Consider the following 22,710-nt stretch of genomic DNA (forward strand, 5'->3'; position numbering starts at 1 on the left):
GTGTATATAATCATTTAAAACAACTGGCTTTTTACACTAATCATGTGATATATGGAATACAATATACCAAATATATGAAGTTTTTGCAGACATAAAGTAATACTGTTGTCTTAGTATGACCTACAGTAGCAAACGTCAAGTTTTCACCCAGAGGGCACTTCAGAGGGCATTTGGTTACGTTTTGTTCACTTAGAGGGAACTGAAGGGGGCACTGTGATCAATTTCTGTCCACTCAGAGGGCATTTTTTCAACTTTGTCTCTTCAGACGGTACTTTTTCAAATTTTGTCCTCTCAGAAGTAAACTTTAGACAGCTGTTTGTCAAGTTTTTCCACCAAGAGGTCCCTTCAGAGGGCACTTGGTCAAATTTGGTACACTAAGAGGGCACTTCAGAGGGCACCGTCAAATTGGTCCATTCAGATAAAAATTTTACAGGGCACTTTGACAAGGTTTTCACCCAGAGAGCACTGAAGAGGGTACTATTTTGTCCATTCAGAGGGCACTTTAGGAGGCACTTCATTAAAATTTTTCCCACTCAGAGGGTACTGAAGAGGATACTTGATAAATTTCTGTCAATTTATAGGGCACCTTGTCAACTTTGTCTCCTCAGAGGACATTTTGTCAAATTTTGTCCATTCAGATGACACTTTAGAGGGCTCTTTGTCAAGTTTTTCCATCCAGAGGGCACTTTAAACTTTGTCAAATTTTGTGCACTCAGAACGAACTCAAGGGGGCACTTGGTCAAATTGTATCCACTCAGAGGGCACTTAATTGTGTTTACCTTCCCATAGACATTGGAGGGGGCCCTTTTGAGGCAATTTTTCAAATAGTAGGGTACCAAGTGGGGTGATCAGTGTAGAGTCCACGAGTGAGTATACACCAGTGTTGACCACTCGAATAATAGGGGGCACAGAATAGCAATAATAAATAAATAAATAAATAAAAAAGTATCCCAAAAGAGCTTTAGGTTTCCTTTACCATACCATAAAGTCTTTCTGGGCTGCTGTGACATTAAAATACAAGTTTTCTCCCCTTCAAAATGATCATGATAAATACATTACGGAGGTTTGATTCACTGTGAAGATAAAGTTTAAAAAGATATTCGCTAAATAACCATAACCAACCACAGGCCACATAGCTTTGAAAAGATAAATCTGGATGAGATAAGGCTGCTTGATTTCCGGATCACCCGAGAAGATAATGTTTAACAAATCTCTGTGTCAGACATTAAGTAGATGATGAGGACTGTAGTAGTCAAGCCAACAGGTATCAGACCCTGGATTATATAATTTCATTGAGCAGGTAGGGTTTCCCTCTCGGATAAACAACGAACCAATCAGAAGCCGCGCTCCACACACAGTCCTGTGAGGCGGGCCATCACACCAGACGCTCTAGGCGTTCACTGGACGCCGCGCTCTAAGCCCATGACCCGCCAGCCAATCAGAAGCATCTGTCGATCTGACGACCGGCTGAGACTGAAAGCCGTTTTCCCTTCATGGTGCTGCTGCTGCTGCATCTCAGCGACGCCTCGTTTTAATGGGGAGCATCGCAGCGGCTTCACACATCACTTTGTGAGAGGAGAAACACAGCAAGTGAAGCAACATGGACATCCTGAAGTCTCTGGGCCACCCGGAGGAGATTTTGAACCTGTTTAAGTTTAAAATGGGAGGCTGTAGCGCCGTCATGCCAAAGTTGGATTATGTGAGTAAACCATATCTTTGAACATATACAAAGAAAATAAACCTTTTATATGAGGATTGGAACCGGCAAATGGGTGCATATGCTGTATTAGCAGTATTGTTGTTCTTTATAGCACACAATGTTCCCCTTTCCATCGCATCAGCACCCTATAGGCTACTGTAGCAACACGAAAAACAACATACAGTCCTATTAACAAGTAGGTCTGCACATGCTTAGTGTATAGGACCTGCATTGTAATGGGCTTGCCTGTATGCTGCTCTCTTTTTCCTTCTTCTTGAGCTGATGGAAACTGAGTTAGTTAGCAGGACTAATTAGATCTGTGCTCGCACACCTGTGCTGGCTCACATATACATTGGAAGGTATGACCATTGACTCGGGATTTACGTTACGTAATGAGCTTGGAGGGTTCATCAGTGGGTAGAGATGCTTTGCGCATGTTTAAGGGCTAATCCTACTCCAATGTGACCCAGAGAGAGAGGGGGGGGAAAGCGATGACAGTCTGCCTTTATTTCACTTAAATTAAACGGGCCAAACAAAAGTTTAAGTCCATCACGGTGTTTCTTGGTTCTGACGCTCTTTCAGGGGATTTTTAGTCCGGCTTGTATGCCAGTACTACTAAAATAATCACTTTCCAGTTTAACGTAGGTCGAAATACTTTCCATATTTTTCTTTGAGATCAGAAACCAAAACCTTATGGCATCACTTTGTCCAGACTCGGAGACTGCCAAACAAGGCAACTGTGTAGTTTTGTGTCAAAATATTAACCATGGTGCTGTCTGATAAGAGCCTACTTGTCATGCAGATGTAGCCCGGTTTGACCTTTGACATCTTAAAAAGCTTTCCTCCCCAGTTTATTTATAAAAATTAAAGCTCCTGTGACGAATGTTTACATTATGCCTCTTTTGGTGCCCTGGGTGCAGTACTAATACTGATCTCTCCATGTCAAGTCATAAGTCATGTCCTCTGACTAAAAAAGAAGCTGTCAACCTATATTTTTAAAAGTGCAATGTGTGTAAATCACTTCCTCTGACACCTACCCTGTGGCAGGGACAGGCTGATAGAAATATCTGCTATGGCTACAAGTATTATCTTGATTGATTTTTTTTCCCACAGTATTAACAAATCTGGCCATTTTCTTGTTGAATTTTGGTCAGCATAATTGACTTTCCTCTTAAATTACAACCTCTACCACAAGCTAAAGCCCAGTCCTGTTTATTCTCATCAAACTACTGTGGTATTATTCTAACCTGTAATTGTCTATGGCTAGTTTTATGAGAGTTGTACCCAGTGGGGTTGATGAATCAGGGTTTTGAACAGCCATCTCAAGTTTCAGACCTCTGGGAAGTGTGCCTGCATAGTCCAACATCTGTAAAAAAGTTGAAGTTTTGACATTTGAGTTTGATCACACAGAAGTAAATGTCGAACTTCACAGTACAGTGCAGAACTTTTAGACATGTTTGGGCCAAAAATTTAGGCTGAAGTAAGGTGCAGATGTGGCGAGCGAGCTGCCTGAGGATTGACACAACCCAGGTCATGCCCTAGAAGTCTTTGCATATTTCCAGGAGCATGGGAAAATAAACTGTTGCAGAAATGAAGTTCACACCTTTAGGGCAGAGTAAGGGGTGGATGTGGCGTGTGAGTGTGGCCTAGAGCACTGGCAGGTAGTAAAGTTAACACAAGCCCCTGGTTGTGCTGTGGATATCCCAAGGGCCTGAAAATCCCCGGTGGTCTCCAGGCACATCACCAGGGGTGAAAAGGCCCACACAGAGTCGAGCTTTTACCTTGGCTGCTGAGAGACACACTCTGGTCAACCAACCTCTATTCTCCAGCCCCGGGTTGGGGCACATCAGGCCTTGTGATGAATGCTCAGTGCTCTACATGCATAAAGTTAAAAATCAATAAAATGATTATGGCATGGATGTGTAAAAGTATTGGCTATAAAGATGATCAAAATGCATTTTTAAAATCATTTGTAGTCTTTATGTCTCTCTGCAAGTCCAAAGTTTTGTTAGCCTGCACTTAAAGATCTCCCAGCATGCACTAGGTCTTAGAAGAAACCTGGACCTACATCTAATCTGGACATTTTGTTTAACAGTTAAAGTTAAGACTGTAAGAATTATGGAGGTATGTTGGCTGATTTATTATAATATAAATGCACACACTAGGCGATCTAGCCAGACTGTGAGACCACACATGTGCCTTTTGTAGGAACAATTTCAAAGCAGAGATTCCACTGATGCAAATTCTCACTGAAATTTGCATGTGACTTCAGATCGAAAACAAATAGGGAGGACGATGTTGCCAGCGGACTGGCCTAGTGACAAATAGAAAGAAAGACCATGGGCTTTTGGCTGAGAAGATGATATAGTTGTCTTGATGTCCATCACAACGTTTGTAAGCGTAAAAGTACATACAGCTCTCATGGGCCCCCGCATGCATCCCACCAGAGGCAGCCCAATCTGGAAGTCACAATTATAAAACCTTTTTGATGTTGATGATGATTCAAGATCAGGGGTGGTGCGACTCTTCTGGATGCAGTAAAGTAATCTTAGCAACACATTTGAGGAGCATCTGGACAAATAATCATTTGCAACAAGGCCCAAACTGAGCCACACCAATGCTTGCTGGGGGCAAATAAGGCCAAAGATAGAGCCAGGAAGCTGTCAGTTGGTTGCAGTCTTCTTGCTCACCACCAGATGCCATAATAGCTCACACACTCTGCTTTAAGTTGTGAAAACAATTTGTAATCCTATGTATAACTCACTAACATTCATATTCACAACATCCTTATTATGTGAAGTCTTTAAAATATTATTATAGAGTTAGACCAACATAAGAGAATTACTTAATATTAGTGAATATCAATAATGTGCAACTCTGCTAAAGTATATTGAATAAAAAATACCTTGATCGCACTTTAACATTAGCATGTGCTAAGCGTGTGTTTGAGACACTACGTTTTCGCGTTTCTTTTATAGAAGTCATGAAAATATTTTAGGCTACATAATTTTTTTCTTTCATGTATTTTTTTCAGAAAGGTAGAAATTATTGTTACGGCTATTTTTTCAGATAGACTGTTCGCATGTCTGGGCTGTAACGGGGCTTCATTGCTTCATTTCCTCGTTGACTGGCATATTAGGAAACACGCCGCTCGTGTTGTTTTAGAGGGTAGAGGCGGGAGGAGTGGCGTAATCATAACAGCAGATCTACAAATGCTATGGATGTTCTCTAGTCATACCAACAGTGACGTGCGTTGTTTATAGATCAGCGGAGCGCTTGTTTTAGCTCTCCACACGTCCTCCCAAAACGCTTTCACCTCGCTCGACCTCCTAGCTCGCTTGTCCTCTACATGGACTGCGTCTTTCAAACCTCCCCACCAGCTGTGGCGTCGACATGGACAGACTCGTTTCATAGCTGCAGGCTCAGTCGAGCTGTCGGGTTGTTCGTATGGCCGGAGCTTGCTGCAAGTGTCCAGTCTCTCTATCCGTGCTTAAGCGCTCACTCTCAGTGGCTCCGCGGGGAAGTGGCTCCGCTCCACCTCGGTCCCTCCTTCTGGGTTGGAGGCTGGGGGAGCGGGGCCTGCAGGAGGCCGCCCGACCCTCCAGTGCCTTCAGACCTGCAGGACTTTACCGACACACTGCTTTTCTCTGTGTTTCCTGCCAGGAATCCATGAGCGAAAGCCTGCGGACTTGTTACCTCTATCTGAACCAGACTAGCCGGAGTTTTGCAGCTGTGATTCAGGCTCTGGACGGGGAGTTGAGGTGAGTAACAGCTGGATTGAGCTCAGCTGGCTCCAGGTGGAGAGGGGCGTGTCTCTGCAACATGTTTTCTCTCCCAGAGGGCAGAACCAGGGGCGTTGGCTGGGGGGTACTTCCTTTTTTTCTTACAAGTGTTTGTCTGAGTTACAAAAACTATACACGAAGTTGAAACTTCATATAGAACTTCGGGGTTCTTTTAGGTGTCATTTGGGTTTTATTTTGCATGTCAACCTAAAAAACGTCCACAACCTGTGGACTGCAAACAGCACAGGTTAATGCTGGGGGTTTGTGCATGCACTAGTGTCCTTTATCGCAGACTACGTTTGGCACAAAGGTATCTTATCATTAGCTTATCAATACAACCACAGGTTGAGTCTCAATAAACCAAAATAAAATGCAGTGCATGGTTGATTTAAGCTTTTCTGAGGGGGTTACTGAGTGTTAGAGTGATATCTGACATTCACTGCACATCAAAAGTTATAATTTAATCTGTACATGTCACTTGGGTTAAGTAACTATCTGTAACTTAATGCATTATTTCCCCATTCATTTGCTCCACTGTGCAGCTTATTAGTCACTGCTTTTTTCCATTAACAGTCAAAGCACATAGTAAATTTGGTTAAAAGTCATATTTAACAGAGTATGGCTGAAAATTCTTGCATCTGAAAGCTTAAAACCTTCAAAAAACATTTTATTCTGCATAATAAATTACTTAAGCCACTCAAAATAGTGGCTTAATGCATTTCAACTTATTTGCTTAGTTCAACAAACTTAATCTCACACTTGGGATATTGACTATAAGGTCTAGGTCAAATCTAAAGACAAATAAATACTTTCGATGGTGCTCTATGTCTTGACTTAGTGTAACACTAAACTGACAGTGACATGATGTAATGTGGTCAGATTCTTCTGCTGACCTGTGATGAAGTGAGTCAGGAATCCTAAACTGCTAACATTACAGACACAGAAGTCTGCTGTAGCTTGGTGTCTAATTTAAGATCACCTTTCAGGTTATAGCTGTGAGTAAAGAGAAAACTGTTTTTAAATACACACATCTCCTGTCAAAGGGGAATCCTTTTCACATAGACTAAACTGACCTATGCAGCTCTACTTGCTATTTTTGTCTCTCCTGAATGAGTGATGAGGCAGCTTTTCAGTCATGAATGAAAGATTTTCCAGTCGCCTTTTTTAGCCTTCTCATTTCCTCGCTGTCTAACTTCTTTTTAGGCACGCTGTTTGTATTTTCTACCTGGTGCTGAGAGCACTGGATACAGTCGAAGATGACATGAGTATTCCTCTGGACAAAAAAGTTCCCATGCTAAATGATTTTCACACCTACCTGTACCAGGGTGAGTGGTGCTTCACAGAGAGCCAGGAGAAAGACCGACAGGTTCTGGAGGATTTCCCCACGGTGAGTAACACTGAACACTGGTTCATTAAAACATATTAATAACATGTGGGATTTGTTTACCATTGAAATCTTCTTATATGAAAGAATCAGTAAAATACAATGCCATATTCAGAACTTAGTTTGTACATTTCTTGTCTGTTTTATGAGTTTCTCCTATGAAACATTTTTGTCTTGTGAAAATGAAATGCAGATATCACTGGAATTTAGAAACCTTGCTCAGGAATACAGAGATGTCATCTCAGATATCTGCCACCGTATGGGAGTGGGGATGGCTGAATTCCTGGAGAAGAAAGTGGGATCCATGAAGGAGTGGGACCTGGTAAATGTTTGCCTTGTTTTATAAATATGTCAAACTGTCATAGTAGGTATGACCCTTACTTTGAGCAAAAAAGAAACATGCAGTATGATAACACATGAAACAAGAAATATGTTAAATGTAAATCACAACATTGCATCAACTCAGGCATCTTTTATGGTACCGTAGTTTAGCTGTAGCATCAGAGATTACTTTTGATATTAAACTAAACTTGATTTGTGATTTTTAATGCTATGGTTAGAGGGAAAATATCCTCTATTACCCATATTTGCTGAAAAATAAAAAATTTGAGCTGGAATGAAACATTCTGTTTATGGTGGTCTGACCATGCCAAGGCTGCCAAAAAGCTGTTGTCCTAAACAAATATTGATGCTGAATAACACATGAGAATAAAAATGCATAGCCATTTTTAGTGCTGCACAATCTAATTGCATAGCATTAGAAAGACTAACACTGACAACAAATGCTGTAAAATCTGGATTATAGATTATAAAGTTTATACTGGTTTCCTTTGGTGATGGTTTCTATTGTGCTTACAGATGTGCCACAACAAGGTATTTCTGTGTGGCTATGTAGCTCGGTGTAGAGCTTGCACTACAGACTGTGGTAATAGTTTTGAAGTGAGAACTCAAAGCACACAAATCAAACTGTTCACATCTGCTTGTCTTTTAATTTTTTTTAATGAGGTCTCTTAAAAATCTGGATTACGATTTAATGAGGGAGAATAGCTGTTAAAAAGTGAGTTATGTGTCTCATGCTATGCACAACAAATGGAGGCAGATTTATAATAGCATCAGGCCCCATGTAATGGGGGCAGCTGCACTTGAGGTCATGTAGTATTCTATACTGGTATGTTGGTCTCACACAGCCCACTTTTTAGATGAAAAGAAGTGTGTCTTATACACTAGATTTTACTGTATTTCTTTACCAATATATCTATTTATCACCTGACAGATAAATTGTTTTAGCTCTGTTTAGTACTTTTATTCTCAGTCACTCATGTATCTCAATAATCAGTCTTACCCCACATTGCATACAACTTCCAATAAGCCTGACAAAAAAATGTCAACAAAATAATGTCTAAGAGGAAGTTTACATCTGAACGCTTCACCGGTGGATACAATTCAATCATAAGCCTGCTCTTAGCTGAACATGTTTTCTTCTTTGTTTGTCTGTGCAGTACTGCCACTACGTAGCAGGTCTGGTTGGCATCGGCCTGTCTCAGCTGTTTTCTGCGTCCCAGCTGGAGGACCCTGAGGTGGGGCGGGACACTGAGCTGGCAAACTCCATGGGCCTGTTCCTCCAGAAGACAAATATTATCAGAGACTACCTGGAGGACACAGAAGAAGGACGTGCCTTCTGGCCGCAAGAGGTGAGATTGTGATGTGAGCCTGTCTGCTAGCTGGGTCATAGACAATACTCTCAATACTTCTCATTTACAGTGGGAGTTTTGAAATTTATGTGTGTACAACAAATGTTTATATAACCTTTTGTACTCCTTTTTCACATGTGTATTTACAGATAAGAAATTCATTTAACCTTAAATATTGGCTCACAGATATCAATATAGTATGGGTGATTTTATTTGCAGGATATATGCAGTACTGAGATTTTTATAACTCTGTTTTCACTATTTAAGTTTTGAGTAATCAGCACAGTTGTGCATGCTTTATAATAAAATGTTTGTTGTGTTGATGAAGAAGAGTAGAGATAAATAGATAGGATATCAAATTTAAAACAGTTTTTCTAAATTTGATGTGCTGATGTTGTGTGTTCTCTTGTCCCTGTTCAGGCCTGGAGTCAGTTTGCAGTTCGTCTGGAGGACTTGGCCCAGCCAGAGAAGCTGGATTCAGCTCTCTCCTGTCTCAACCTACTGGTCACTGATGCTCTGAGACATGTCCCAGATGTCATTGCTTACCTGTCCCGCCTGCGAAACCAGAGCGTTTTCAATTTCTGTGCCATTCCACAGGTAAACACAGACTTTTTACTCTGAAAGATAAAGGGCTTTTGACAATGATACAGATATGGAGGTTGGCTTAAACAGAACTAATTGATTACCAGTGGGGTTGGTGGCACGGTGAATTTTGGAGCTAGAATGAAACTGGACCATTACCCTATGTTCGTAAACCCTAATTTTGCTCTGAAATAACTTCTCAGAAGTTCTCAACCGATGTGAAACTTCTCCAAAATAACTTCAAGCTTTGTTTTGTGAATAATATGCTCTGTATTTTCTCCTCCAGCTGTCTCAGAATAGACCTTATTCTCATTTCTTTCATTTTACTCCATGTTATTTCTCTCTCGACCAGGTGATGGCGATAGCGACACTCTCCACATGCTACAACAACCCCATGGTGTTCCAGGGAGTGGTGAAGATCAGAAAGGGACAGGCGGTCACACTCATGATGGAAGCCACCAACATGAAAGCTGTGCAGACCATCATTGCTCAGTACAGCCAGGAGGTGTGTGTTTTTGTGGGTTAATGTGTGTCTGTGGTTCCTCTGGTACTTTCTCACACTGGTGCACTTTAAAGTACCAGTAAGGATTTTTTAGGAGGCTGTAAAACAGACTGACATGTAATATTGATGCCTCTATATGACCTACAAAACAAGCAATAAGACTGATAATTTCTGTATATTATTATGAATGCTTGAAGCTTCAGCTGCAGGGCTGATGTATGACAAGCAGCACACTGTAGGAGCAGCCTTTGTTTATGTTTACTACAGCAAAGCTTTGCTGTGAGTGATGAGTTTGCAGGTTTTGCTTCTTATGACAAAATTAAACTTTGATCATGGCTGTTAAGTTTGTAAGTCTTTGATTTTAAATGCACTACAAGAGAAAAAGGCGCAAATTTAGAGGAAAAGGTGTCAATTCTCAGTGAAAATGCTGCTAAAATGCTCTTTTTTCTAGCATGATATCATTTTATTATATCAGTCAGTTTGTTTAGGGTTAGAATATTTAAAATTCAATGTCATTGCCGTTTGGTGAAGTAAGACACAGACATAACAGAATTAACTGTTTATGTGTGTGCATGACACTATTTTCGTTCTATTTAATGCGTTGGGTGGCCAGCGACCGTTTTCTTGTTATTTTGAACGGGATGTGCTACTTTTTTTTGATGTGATTCAGATTGAATATTTCTATTTCTGCTTGATTACTTAAATGCAAGTTTAATTTGCAGTTTTATTGTGATTTAAATGTAATATTTTGAAGTAATGTCTCTCTGAATGATGTATGCCTTTAAAACCCGCTTTAGCTTACTAAATATTACAGCTACCTTAATATTTAGTATAAATGCAATTTTTTCTGCTTTCTAATCGTAAATTGAATTCAATACATTATAAATAAATAAATAAATAAATATTAGAATTAAATGCTAAAACAATTGCTTATAAATTTAAATTATTAAGGGATTTGATTTAGCATTTATTTCTTTAAAAAAAGCTTTAAAATAAATACATTATTGATTAAAAATAAATGACAGATTAATAAGATATAATATAATTACACTAAATTAGATTAACTAAAACATGCATATCTGATGCAATAGCCTAATTAAAATGAGATTTTGTTTCATATAATAAATGTAAAAAATATACAAATTATAACTCAAAACTAATTAACCAATTTTATTTGGATTTAACTGAACTTAACCGTCATAAACAAGTCTTAATCAGTCATTTGATGAAGAGCTAATTACTATAGAATATTTATCATAGGTTGAACGTATTTCAACTTGTTAATCTTTTTTTTTCAACAAATTATGTCAATAATAATAAAGGTTTCCTCAGCTCAAGGTGCAGTTGTAGTAGTGAATATAGTGAGTGTTAGTGGGTCATTTCATATTATTTTTATATTGTTTTCTTAGTCTTACATGTCAAATACCATTTGTTAAAGCAATTGTTTTTGTGCAGATTGACAGAGCATTGACTCCACTGATTCTCCAGCAGGAAAAGGAACTTTCCTTCATGAGTTTTGTGCAGTGGAAGAGACAGGACTTTGTGTTGCACTGGTGGGAAGAAGCACCCACCAAAAGCCAGTGCTTTTGTGCAGTGCAGAGTGAATTTGCTTATCTCATCACACAGGCAGCCTTGGTTGTGCTCAGAAGCATGCTGTAGCTGTGACTTGTGTTCAGAGGAGCTGCTGTAAATGTTAAATGCTGTTAGTTGTAACTTCTCTGCATGGGGTCCCCAACCTGCAAGTTGCCCTTAAAGTAAAGTTTAATGAGATTGTTTGTTTTAAAACACTTTTATGTACACTAAAAAAAATAGTTGCAGCAGAAAGAAGCATCAGGGGGCGCTAAATAGGCACAAACTAGAAGTTCCTCAAAGCAGCTTTCACTCAGAGAATTTCCTCTTCCTCTCTGCAGATTCTACAGAAAGTCTCCCTCACTGACCCATCAAGAGATAAGACCCTGCACATCCTGGCTCTGATCAGAGAGAAGTCTGCCCTCTCCCAGTCCAGTCTCCCCTCCAGGACCCCTCACCTGTCGCCCATGTACCTGTCTGCTGCTATGCTGCTCGCCGCCCTTAGCTGGCAGTACCTCAGCACAACAGCTGCACAGGCACAAGGCACCGGGGACATGCAGGGACAGTAAAATAAAGATACAACAACCTTTCCTTGAAATCTACAGACTCAGTAACCCCTGTAGCTCACTGTGGAGGTCCATTTCTTCTGGATGAATTCCCTCTACACTTCTCCTTCTGTGTTATGGCCGTCACAGGACCATGGACATAGGTAGACTATGGAGGTCCTGTAGCCGGTCTGTCTCATTGAGTTGCATAGTTGTGGTTTCTAGTTGCATCTGGATAATCTATTGATTATATCTTCACCAGCATTAATGGCACATTGAAACGTTCAGGGTGTGTTGTTGTTTGGTGTTAATGTAATTGTGTGAAATTGTTTTTTTTCCTTTTTTGTTTTATCTGTCTTGAAAAATTGACCCCTTGGATTAAGTGGATATATTTTTTCCATAATGAGACATCTGAAGGCAAAAAAAAAAAAAAAAGTATTTTCTACATTGAGTGTGAAGAAATTTTGAAGAACACAGAACAAGACACTGCCATCCTTTGGGTAAGAGTAGATGGGCAGTCACCAAACTGAATTAGTTTTTGTGGGGAATTTTATGTCATTCAAATGTGTATGTCCAATCTGAGCTTCTTTTTCTACTTCTATGTTTCTATGAGAGAAACACTTAAACTGATATGCCAGTGCACTTTACCTAACTGCACTGCATGTAAAAAAAGGGAAGCACACATTGACAGTAGAGCTTCATTTCAACACTTCACTGTCTGTGATTCTCTGTTTCTATTCTGTGTCCAACATAAAAAGAAATTGACATGGATTCTTTAAATGAATAAGGGAGACAAATGTAATTTCTGATACATTTGATATCCAAGAGAAACTGCTTATTGAGACTGCTAGCTAAAGTGTCCTTAACCGAGCTTTGGGGAGTAGAAAGGCTAGAACAGAGTAACCTTGTACAGAACCAAAGGAGAGCTATGAACATTGCTATGTAATGTGAAATGTTGATTTGTACATATTTAAACAAATAAAGAGGTTAAAGAAGCAGAAAAGTCTGGATAATTCTGAAAAGTCTTGCCTTTGTTTGTAGCAGGATAGCAGTTTTTAAAAATAGATTCTAGACAGTAAAATTATACAGTCAGATTTTACAGTACTTTTTCAAGGTTAAAGGTCACACATTTACCCCTTGAAGACAAGTTTATATTGGTTTCAGAGGTCCTCAGAACATGCCTGTGAAGTCTGCTGCTGAAAAAAACACTCCAGTTTGGATTTTTGCATGTCTAAAAAACCTCTTTCAGTCCTGCTCAGAACCAGCCGTTTCTGTGTCTGTGGCTTTAAATGTCACTGAGCTGTCTGACTCCGCCCCTGACTCCTCCCGTCTCGGAAATGGATGTGGCTTAATGGATGTGGCTTTTCTGATCCAGCTGAGAAGAGGATCAGGAAAGGAGGGCGGAACTTTCTTCCAAGTGGGGAGGGACAACCAAACCTGGGGGCGGGGCTAACTCAGATCTGACAACGGCTTGTTTCAGCACACATTTTCTGAAAGTTGGAGATGCAAAGTGTATTTTGCATAATATGTGACCTTTAAACATTCTGCTGTGCTTTGTTTTTGTTGTTTATAATCCAGAGACTTTATTCTGTATAGGTACAGGGTTAAATAAGACTTTGGAAGAAACTGTCTTTTAAAAGTATTAACAACTTTAGATGTTTTACCCTTTTATTGACTTTATAAATCAATCATGGTCAACATGATTTCCTTTTTTTGAAAAATAAAAAATACAAAAAAAAAACCTTCTTAAACATCAAAGGAAATACAGATTTCTACAATTAAATGTCAATTAAATGAAAATATGTAATGTAAAATTAGTTACTGCATAAATATTCATCCCCCTCAAGTCAGCATTATATGCATTCTAAGACTGTCCTCCAGGATTTTCCTATATTGTGCTGCATTCATTTTACCCTCTGCCTTTACAAGACTTGAAGGGCCAGCTGCTGAAAGCATCCCCCCAGCGTGATGCTTTCAACATTGTGCTTCATAGTTGGGATGGGGTTTTGTGGTGATGTGCAGTGTTTGGTGTAAAAGCACCATTTTGGTCTCATCATATCAGCTTGACTTGATCATGGAGTCTCCCACATGTCTTCGTGAACTCTAGTCAATCTGAGTTTTCTACAACAGTGGCTTTCTCTTTGCCACTCTCCTATAAAGATTTTAACTGATAAAGAACCCAGGCAGTAGTTTCTGAACTCCCTGGAAATTTCTACCCACCCATTGACTTATACTTTTCAATAACCTTTTTCTAAGAGTAGCTTGGAGTGTTCTTTTTTCTTCATGGTGTAATGGTAGCCAGGAATACTGATTAACCAGTGACTGGACCTTCCAGTCTTTATACTACAATCACTTCAGACACATTCCCATACTCAAGACAATGTTCTCACTGTGCTGATTTATAAAAAATCAATAAAAGGGTAAAACAGCAAAGGTGGTGAATACTGTCTATGGGCACTGTACTCTTTCTCTGGTCATAATGTTAAGATCGTCAACCTTTGGGTCAACGATTTGTCAGTCACATGAGATGTTTACTGACAAAGCAGACAATAAAAAGGCATGTGATTCCATAACTTGTAAAAAAGGATGGTCAAAAGTGAGAGCCTGATGATTTTTCTCAGTACAAGGAGACATTTGGGCAGAAGAGACCTCTGACACAGCTGCAACAAAGAAGCAAGGTATGAAACTTTGATATCAAAGATTGTTTTTCTTTTATTGTCCTATGACTTTTTTTTTATCACTGTAATTTTAGATGATTATAATGAGAGAATTAAAATTAATGTAAAATTAATGTTGATGAAAATTATTCCAACAAAACTACTTTAAATTTTTTTCTGTTTTATTTTTGTGCTAATAATACAATAAATCACTTTCACTCATTTTTTCAAGGGAAAAAGCAATCCACGGAACCCTATAAGCTCAGTTTTACCATGATAAAAGTAAATTCTGGATGTTTTCTTGACTTATTTAATCAATAAATGTTGTCAAGATTGAAGTGCTTGTTTTCCCAACATAACATGTTAATTTCTCAATATTTGGAGACAAAAACTATAATTTAATTGCGTGCTTAGCCCCATACACGGATGCTTTAAAACAGAATATACTTTATATAGGGTTACACTGTCCTCCCAGAGCTTCCATTGTAACTACAAAAATATGTAGCTCTTTCAGTAAAGCACTGCAGTCAAATCAAACAAACTGAAGACAATCTGGAGTAAAAGATAGCATTTAAATTCTGAACATTATCTGTCCTGCAGGATGCGTTCACTGGCCCTCCTCTGCGTTCTCCTGGTGGCCTCTGTCTCCCAGGCTCGGCATCGACCCCCGCTGATCTCCCAAGAGATGGTTGACCACATCAACAAGGCCAACACCACCTGGACTGTGAGCCAACCATCACACCTACATTGCATTAGTTTTATTTTCTTATTTCCAAAGAGAACTGTCCTCTTACAGACTGTTGTGTGCGACTCTTTTTGCCGCAGGCCGGGTTGAACTTCCAGAACGCTGATGCCAGATACCTGAAGGGACTGTGTGGGACAATACTGAAAGGACCCAAGCTGCCACTGGTGTGAGTAGGACAGTGTCTGCATGATGAGATTGTGTTGGTATAGGTGCAGTTTCTCACATGCACAAAACAGGTGACGTCAGCAGGTGCATTTTATGGCAGAACCAGTCAATTATATCAGAACAACCTGGTATAAAAAGTGTTAAAGTTTAAAGCCAGACATTAAAGCAGCTGGGAGGAGTTTTTATTTGGATATGGAATGGACTGATACTAACATTGATGTCTCTTTTAAAGACTCAAAAGCAAATAAGACCATTAGTGACAAGATTAACGATTTCTGTGAAGTAAACAGTTAAAGCCTTTAGCCACTGTTAGGGGGTAGGTGTCAGAAGAAGTGAGTTATAGCAGGGATTACAAAACTTTGCCATCCAAGGACACTCATGTTGCTAAGCAGTTCCCTCCTCACACATACGTATAGCTGCCTTTTGATTAACTATCAAAATCCCTGTAATTCATTAATTTAATTGAATGTCTTTATTGCAAGCAGTCTTTTATAATTCGTCTTAATCATAAACAGCAGTCAGAAATGAACAGTTAGCATTGACAAAGAAAACAGATTTTGATATGCAGAGATTAGTAACCTCTAAAAATAAAATGATATATCAGTTCTGAAATTTCAGGACCCCTTTAAAGTTTGAAGTTTTAGCAGAGCAACATTTACCGTGATAATTTGATCACTGTAAGATAGCCGTTTTTCTTATTTTAAATCAGAAAACACTCAGGCATGTAACAGAGAGATCGAGAAAGAGATAAGAAATACAAGACAGTCTGGCTACAGACCGTACATCTCTCACAGACCATTCATCTGAGACGCCATATATCTCAGAATGGATATACACACAAAACTTTTGAAATACAATCAGGTTAAACTTCTGTTTAGTGTTAGGGTAAGGGTTAAGGTTACGATTAGGATACCAAAATTAGAAGTCAAAAACCTCACCTGTAAAGCCTGATTACAAAACATTTAGTAAAGCCAAGTAAACAGTGCTCACAGGTAAAAAGATCATTGGGGGTGGTGGAACATCCAGCCTGTCCAGCCAGTTCGAGACCAGGGCGAGGCAGAGTAAAAATGCTTTTGAATGTGAGACAAGACCAAGACTTTCAAAATGTAGTCTTGAGACCAGTCTCAAAACTGAGACCGTTCTCGGGTACTACAACACTAGTAGCTAGCACAGCTATGTTAGCTTAAGCTAAGGCTAATGAAGGTAAAGACAGCCACCATTTGTGTAACTTTTCACAGTGGGTCTGTACAAAATTTAATCCCAGATTAGACCTCTGATCTTTTTCTTTGTTTTATTTATGAAATGTTGCTTGGTCTGTAATGAGGTTATTTCAAGAATGCAACTGCCAGACTTTGTTTATGAATAAAGTTTAATTTTAAAAAATCTTAAACTGGAAATGCATTTTACAGCACCTCCTTTCTGAGATATATGGTTCCTAAGATGAAGAATGGCCTTCAGAGATGTACGGTCTGCAGCCAGACTCCTCTCAGGACATACTACTTTGCCCAAAGGCCAAAGAGAGCCAACCCTATAGCTCCTCACAGGAGCTTTAACAGTTCAAATGTCAGACATGCAATAAACTATTATTATTATGTTTTTTTTTAACTTTCTACTCTTTTCTTTCTTATATTAGTTAAAAAGCAGATTGTACTGATACACAATGCAGTATTTCATACATTGTTTAACTGAGTTAGTCATTTCTCTTAGAAATCACTGCTGCCTTTATTTTAACAAAGTCTGCATTAAAATAAATAATAAGCTAATAATGTATTTTGTTGCTTAATAGCAAACATGATTAACTCATTGGTTAAAAGAGTGGTTCTTAACTGGTGGGTTAGGACTCAAAAGTGGTTCGTGAAGCTCTTGCCAGTGGGTTGTGAAAAAAAGATGCTGCAAAAACTAGAGAATCCCTGAACAGACAGGAAATGAATACATGCATTTTTATTAAGTTTTCCTGTAATAACAGGTACATTTCAGACTTCGTCTCCTTAATCTTATATATCTCCTTTTCTACGTCCGCTTTATATCATCCTCAGTGCTCAGTAAACTTCTTCTTCTGTTAAGGTTTCACAATACTGAAGGCATCAGGCTCCCTGACAACTTTGATGCACGCAAACAGTGGCCCAAATGCCCAACCATCCAACAGATCAGAGACCAGGGAAACTGTGGGTCCTGCTGGGTAAGACAGACCACCAGAGGCATGCAGAGACACAAATCAGACAATAAACAGTAGAGTTCAAGGTTTTAAGCTCCCAGTTTCTTAAACAAGTTTGTTGAATTCCCATAGGCCTTTGGTGCAGCTGAGGCAATATCTGACAGGGTGTGCATCCACAGTAGTGCTCAGGTCTCTGTGGAGGTCTCTGCTGAAGATCTTCTGTCCTGCTGTGACTCATGTGGCATGGGGTGAGCATTTGTGCAACAGAACAAGCCAATTCAGTGTCTTTTAAAAGGAGAATATGGAGATGTATTATTTTTTGTGTGACTGCAGCTGTTATGGTGGGTATCCTTTTGCTGCTTGGGATTTCTGGGCAAAGAACGGACTTGTGACAGGAGGCCTGTATGGCTCCAACGTTGGTAAGTATGGACAGGAAAGAGTACATGCTGCTTTAAAAGACATCTTTTATAAGGTTTTAACTCATATTTCCGCTGTGTCTGGCAGGCTGCAGACCCTACTCGATCCCACCCTGTGAACACCATGTAAATGGGACTCGTCCTCCATGTCAGGGTGAAACAGACACTCCTCAATGTGTGGAGCAGTGCATTGATGGATACTCACTGTCTTATCCAAAGGACAAACACTTTGGTAAATATTTTTCCCCTTACAGTGCTTTCCCTGGCATGCATACAGTTCGGTGTATTTTTGGTGTTACTGTTGTCTTTGCCTCCCTCTGCAGGAAAACGCACATACAACATCCCAACTGATCAGGAGCAGATCATGACTGAGATTTACAAATTTGGTCCAGTGGAGGCGGCTTTCTCCGTATATGCAGACTTCCTACTGTACAAGACAGGTGAATCTGGTGTGACAGTATCGAAACAATATGCTCTTTCCATGCAAAACTTACCCCTTCTTTCTAAGCTAATAGTCATGGACAAATGAATTTAATTCACAGGACATTATTGACCTTTTGCAGACTCTCAGTACAGTGGATGGCAGAAGTACCAGTGTTGACTAGGCTACATACAGTGCCTGTAAAAAGTATTCACCAACTTGGATATTTTACCCTTTTATTGATTTTGTTAATCAATCATGGTCACTATAATTGGACTTTTTTGACAAAAATCTAAAAAAAAAAACCTCTCTAATGTCAAAATGAAAACAGATTTCTACAAAGTTCTGTCAGTTAAACAAAAATATATAATGTAAAATAAGTGACTGCATAAATACACACCCCCTCTAAGTCAGTATTTAGTGGATACACCTTTGGCTTCAATCACAGCACTGAGTCTGTGTGGATAGGTCTCAGTCAGGCTTGTATATCTGGACAGTGCAATTTTATTCCATTCTTTGCAAAACTGCTCAAGCTCTGTCAGGCTGCTGTGGATACAAAACAACCAAATGAACAGTCTTTTTCCTCTTTTGACTAAACATGACACATGTCATTCAACTAATCTCTTCTATTAAACTGAATAGCTAATATGTTAAATGTGTGGGAAAAAAACACTACTTAAAAGTGTTGTGTTACTAAACTGTTGTTACTCTGCTGCAGGTGTGTACCAGCATGTGACAGGAGACATGCTGGGTGGTCACGCTATTAAGATCCTCGGCTGGGGAGTAGAGGGCGGGACACCATACTGGCTGGCTGCAAACTCCTGGAATGAAGACTGGGGAGATCAAGGTACAACAAAATCAGACCCTGACCTGTTTGTTTGTCTTATATTCTTTCAAGTAGCAGGTAAAAAATGTATTGCACAATCCTGGCATGTGTCCCCCTTGTATCATGTTTAATTATTTTCTCATTTCAGGCTATTTTAAGATCAAGCGTGGAAACGATGAGTGTGGAATTGAGTCTGAAATGGTTGCAGGAATGCCACTCGTTTAGACAAAACCAGCCATGACTGCCCTTTAATCTACAAACCAAGACAACCAATCAAGATTTGGATAAACGACTTATCCTCTCAGAAAACATCCAGGCAAATGTTGAGAGATTTCAAGTAATCAGCAGGAAACTACACTGTATACACAATATAATGATGAAAATTAGTTTTTTGTTCTCTGTTGTTAAAATTAAACAATTATGATGAATTTTGGTTTTCTATTTTAAAGAAATGTCATTTAAAGGTCTATAATAAACTCACTTTACAATGCATCTATGTGTATGCAATCTATGTGGAATTTCAATCACAATGCTTAAAATCTGGGTTATTTTTGTTATTTCTTAAACCCTCAGAAGGGTTTTTGAGAGCAGACCTTATAACATATGTGTAGCATGATTTAGACATCTTCACATGTCCACCTATTGCTTTTTTTTTAGAGTTATTGGAAGGTCTTTTAGCATTTATCTGCTACAGACACCTTTAATGCTTCTTTTTGCAGATGTAAATGCAAACTTTGTTCCCTGTCAAAGAAATGTTATTGTGATATGGACAGAGGCAGTGTTTTTTACTCAAAGTTTGAAAAGTCTAAAGATGTTCCTTAAAGAAACATTCCAGCAAGTAGACCTATTCAAAGTAAAACAGCTGCAAATGAAGGTGTTTAAAGTCCTATTTGAATGCAGAAAGAGCACCACCAAAAGACATTTTATTAGTATTTCTTGGCTTTTCATACAACTATGAAATCCAAATTAACTTAACTAAGCGCCATAATATTGATACATTTCATTCAGTCAGGATGTAGCATCGTAAAACCAAAGCAGGCCAAGAAAAAAACAAGTGGCAAAATACCAAAAGCTTGGTATATTGATGATTAAGGCTTACAGCTAATGGAAATCAAAAATCCACTATCTCAAAATATAAGAATAGTGTGGAAAAGTCCAATTTGCAATGATTTCCCGAGCCTTTACTCTCTCACTCTGGTTCAGTACACAGAACCAAAATCATGGGGAAGTATGTTGACTTGACAAATCTCCAGAAGACAATCACTGTCATCCTCCACAAGGACGGTAAGACACTAAAGGTCACTGCTGAAAGGGCAGGTGGTACTTATAGGGCTGTATCAAAGCAGATTCAAGGAAAGTTGACTGGAAGGGAAAAGTGTAGTGAGAAAAGGTGCACAAGCAACAGGGATGAGTTCAGCCTTCAGAGGATTGTCAAACAAAGCAGATTCAAGAAGTTAGGGGAGCTTCATTTGTGGACTGAGGCTGGAGTCTGTGGATAAAGAGTCATCACACACAAATGTGTCCAGGAAATGGGCTGCAAGTGTTGTATTTCTATTGTCTAGCCACTCTTGAACCACAAGCATCATCAGCAGCAGCTAAGGAGGAAAATATCTGGACCATTGCACAGCTGTCAAAAGTCCTGTTTTCAGATTAAACTGAATTTGGCATTTCATTTTGAAATCAAGGTCAGAGAGTCTGGAGGAAGATCTGAGGGGCACAGAATCCAAGGTGCTTGAGGTCCAGTGTTGTCTGTTTCCACAGTCAGTGATGGTTTGGGCACCATGTAATCTGCTGCTGCTGGTCCACTGTGCTTTGTGAAGTCCAGAGTCATCGCTGTCAGCCATCTACCAGGAGATTTTAGAGCACTTCATGCTTCCACCTGCTGAGAAGCTTTATAGAGATACTGATTTCCTTTTCCAGCAAGACTTGGCACCTGTGCACGGTGAAACCAAGACTACCAGAGACTGGTTTGATGCCCATGGTTTTACAGTTTTTGATTGGGGGAAGATGAGAGACACCAGACTCAATAATACAGGGAGGCTGAAGGCTGCAATCAGAGAAACCTGGGCTTTACAACAACCCAGCAGTGCCATGGACTGATTGGCTCCCTGCCACATTGCATAGATGCAGTAATTTGTGCAAAAGGAAATCCAACCAATTACTGGGTGCATAAATGAACATCATTTTCCAGAAGGTTAACATCTCTGTATTAAAATTAAAATCCTTTTTGGACTGATATTCTAATATTTCGTGATAAGTGATTTTTGATTTATGTCAGCTGTAAGCCCTAATCTTTAACAATAAAACAAAATGAGAGACACCAGACTCAAACTTCAATCATCCAATCCACCAACAACAAACAAGAGTCAGTGGCAGAATCAGCTGTTTGGCATTGGCAGAGAAGATTTGGCACATTTTTCATGGGCACAACCCACATACTCAGCTCTGCTGCTCATCCCACAAATGCATGTTCCTTACATAGTGGCATCATTTAAAAGGGTAATAAACAGGCTTTTCAATGATAGAAGATTTATTACCAAGAAGCATTGTTACAACAAAGAAATAATCTACCAAACACACATTTCCTTACTTCTTGTTATAAGTTTAGAATATATGGAAGTTTCACTTCTTGAATTAGATCACAGCTAAAAGAAATACATTTTTCATGATATTCTAATTTTTGAGATGCACCTGTTAATCTGAAACCTAAAAAGTGGGTGGCAACTCAGGTTTCAATAACACAAAACACAAAACACAAAAAATTAAGTCCTGTACAAACATAATGAGTTAAAATAACATACTAAGGCCTCCAGGACATCACTGGTTCTCTTAGACCTACTGAAAGCCAGTTGATTTGAGCCGTGTTTGAATGCAGTCCAGCCTATTACATTGCATTTCTTTGTTCATTTAAAAAGTATTTGATTAGGACAATTTATTACACAAAAATTAGATTTATACGTATAAAATATCGAACATCAAGACCATTTATACCAGGGCTGTCCAATTTGGAGACCGCCCGCTGCCCATGTTTGAATTTTTTTATTTATTTAATTATTTTCCCACTGCCAGCAGTCTAAATATTTCTTTCAATATTTATTTACTGTTGCACTTCCTCTCCTGACCACAAATACATTGTGTTACACTGGGGGTAGGGTGGCGCTGTTGAGCTCCAGTCAGAAGCTCAGAAGCCCAAGAAGAATAGTGTTATTCATTTTCTTTGTATGAGTTTTTATTTTTGCACAATTATGCTATAGGTGTATTTAACTTCATGCACTACAACACGAATGTTTGGTTTTGGCCCGCGACCCTCCACCCCGATTCATTTTTTGCCCTTCACTGAAAAGAATTTGGGTACACCACCGAAGCTGGCCGTTTTCTTGATTACCTTTCAAAATAAATTACACTTTGGTACCCTGACCCGACATATCCCTTGTTAAGTAAGTGGCACACGCTACAGAAGATGGCAGTAGTGCTTATTCGCGTGTTACCAACGATCCGGCTCAAGAAGAAGAAAAGCGGCGCATGCGTGTTGATGACTTTCCATGTTTGTAGTATGTCCGCAGTAAAGGCG

The 22,710-nt window shown here is 39.3% G+C and overlaps 2 protein-coding genes across 3 annotated transcripts; both read left to right on the top strand.

Moving 5' to 3' along the window:
* The first annotated feature begins 1,544 nt into the window (after positions 1–1,544).
* Positions 1,545–12,745, top strand: fdft1 (farnesyl-diphosphate farnesyltransferase 1). Of its 2 annotated transcripts, XM_041804510.1 has the most exons (8): positions 1,545–1,699; positions 5,363–5,460; positions 6,685–6,868; positions 7,059–7,187; positions 8,365–8,556; positions 8,977–9,153; positions 9,491–9,643; positions 11,551–12,745. In XM_041804510.1, exons 1-8 carry the CDS (start codon positions 1,601–1,603, stop codon positions 11,776–11,778), a joined length of 1,260 nt encoding a protein of 419 aa, XP_041660444.1. In that variant the 5' UTR covers positions 1,545–1,600; the 3' UTR covers positions 11,779–12,745. The 2 variants fall into 2 exon arrangements, with proteins under 2 accessions (XP_041660444.1, XP_041660443.1); XM_041804509.1 differs by lacking the exon at positions 1,545–1,699 and having other exon boundaries at positions 4,960–5,460.
* Positions 12,746–14,363: 1,618 nt separating this feature from the next.
* Positions 14,364–19,625, top strand: LOC121521491 (cathepsin B-like). The gene is made up of 10 exons (XM_041805518.1): positions 14,364–14,432; positions 15,012–15,135; positions 15,237–15,322; positions 17,386–17,500; positions 17,609–17,724; positions 17,810–17,895; positions 17,981–18,124; positions 18,216–18,332; positions 19,032–19,160; positions 19,288–19,625. Exons 2-10 carry the CDS (start codon positions 15,013–15,015, stop codon positions 19,362–19,364), a joined length of 993 nt encoding a protein of 330 aa, XP_041661452.1. The 5' UTR covers positions 14,364–14,432; position 15,012; the 3' UTR covers positions 19,365–19,625.
* The last annotated feature ends 3,085 nt before the right edge of the window (positions 19,626–22,710 follow it).

The sequence above is a fragment of the Cheilinus undulatus genome, linkage group 14 (assembly GCF_018320785.1).
Source record: "Cheilinus undulatus linkage group 14, ASM1832078v1, whole genome shotgun sequence".
In the NCBI taxonomy this organism is placed as follows: Eukaryota; Metazoa; Chordata; class Actinopteri; order Labriformes; family Labridae; genus Cheilinus; species Cheilinus undulatus.

What these genes read in the sequence shown, in the direction of transcription:
- LOC121521491 (XM_041805518.1), top strand. Translation starts at nt 15,013, where the DNA reads ATGCGTTCACTGGCCCTCCTCTGCGTTCTCCTGGTGGCCTCTGTCTCC. An exon ending in CCTGTATGGCTCCAACGTTG is followed by an intron (nt 17,896 to 17,980) that starts GTAAGTATGGAC and finishes TGTGTCTGGCAG; the next exon opens with GCTGCAGACCCTACTCGATC. An exon ending in CTTCCTACTGTACAAGACAG is followed by an intron (nt 18,333 to 19,031) that starts GTGAATCTGGTG and finishes ACTCTGCTGCAG; the next exon opens with GTGTGTACCAGCATGTGACA.
- fdft1 (XM_041804509.1), top strand. Translation starts at nt 5,147, where the DNA reads ATGGCCGGAGCTTGCTGCAAGTGTCCAGTCTCTCTATCCGTGCTTAAG. An exon ending in GCTCTGGACGGGGAGTTGAG is followed by an intron (nt 5,461 to 6,684) that starts GTGAGTAACAGC and finishes ACTTCTTTTTAG; the next exon opens with GCACGCTGTTTGTATTTTCT. An exon ending in CCATGAAGGAGTGGGACCTG is followed by an intron (nt 7,188 to 8,364) that starts GTAAATGTTTGC and finishes TTGTCTGTGCAG; the next exon opens with TACTGCCACTACGTAGCAGG.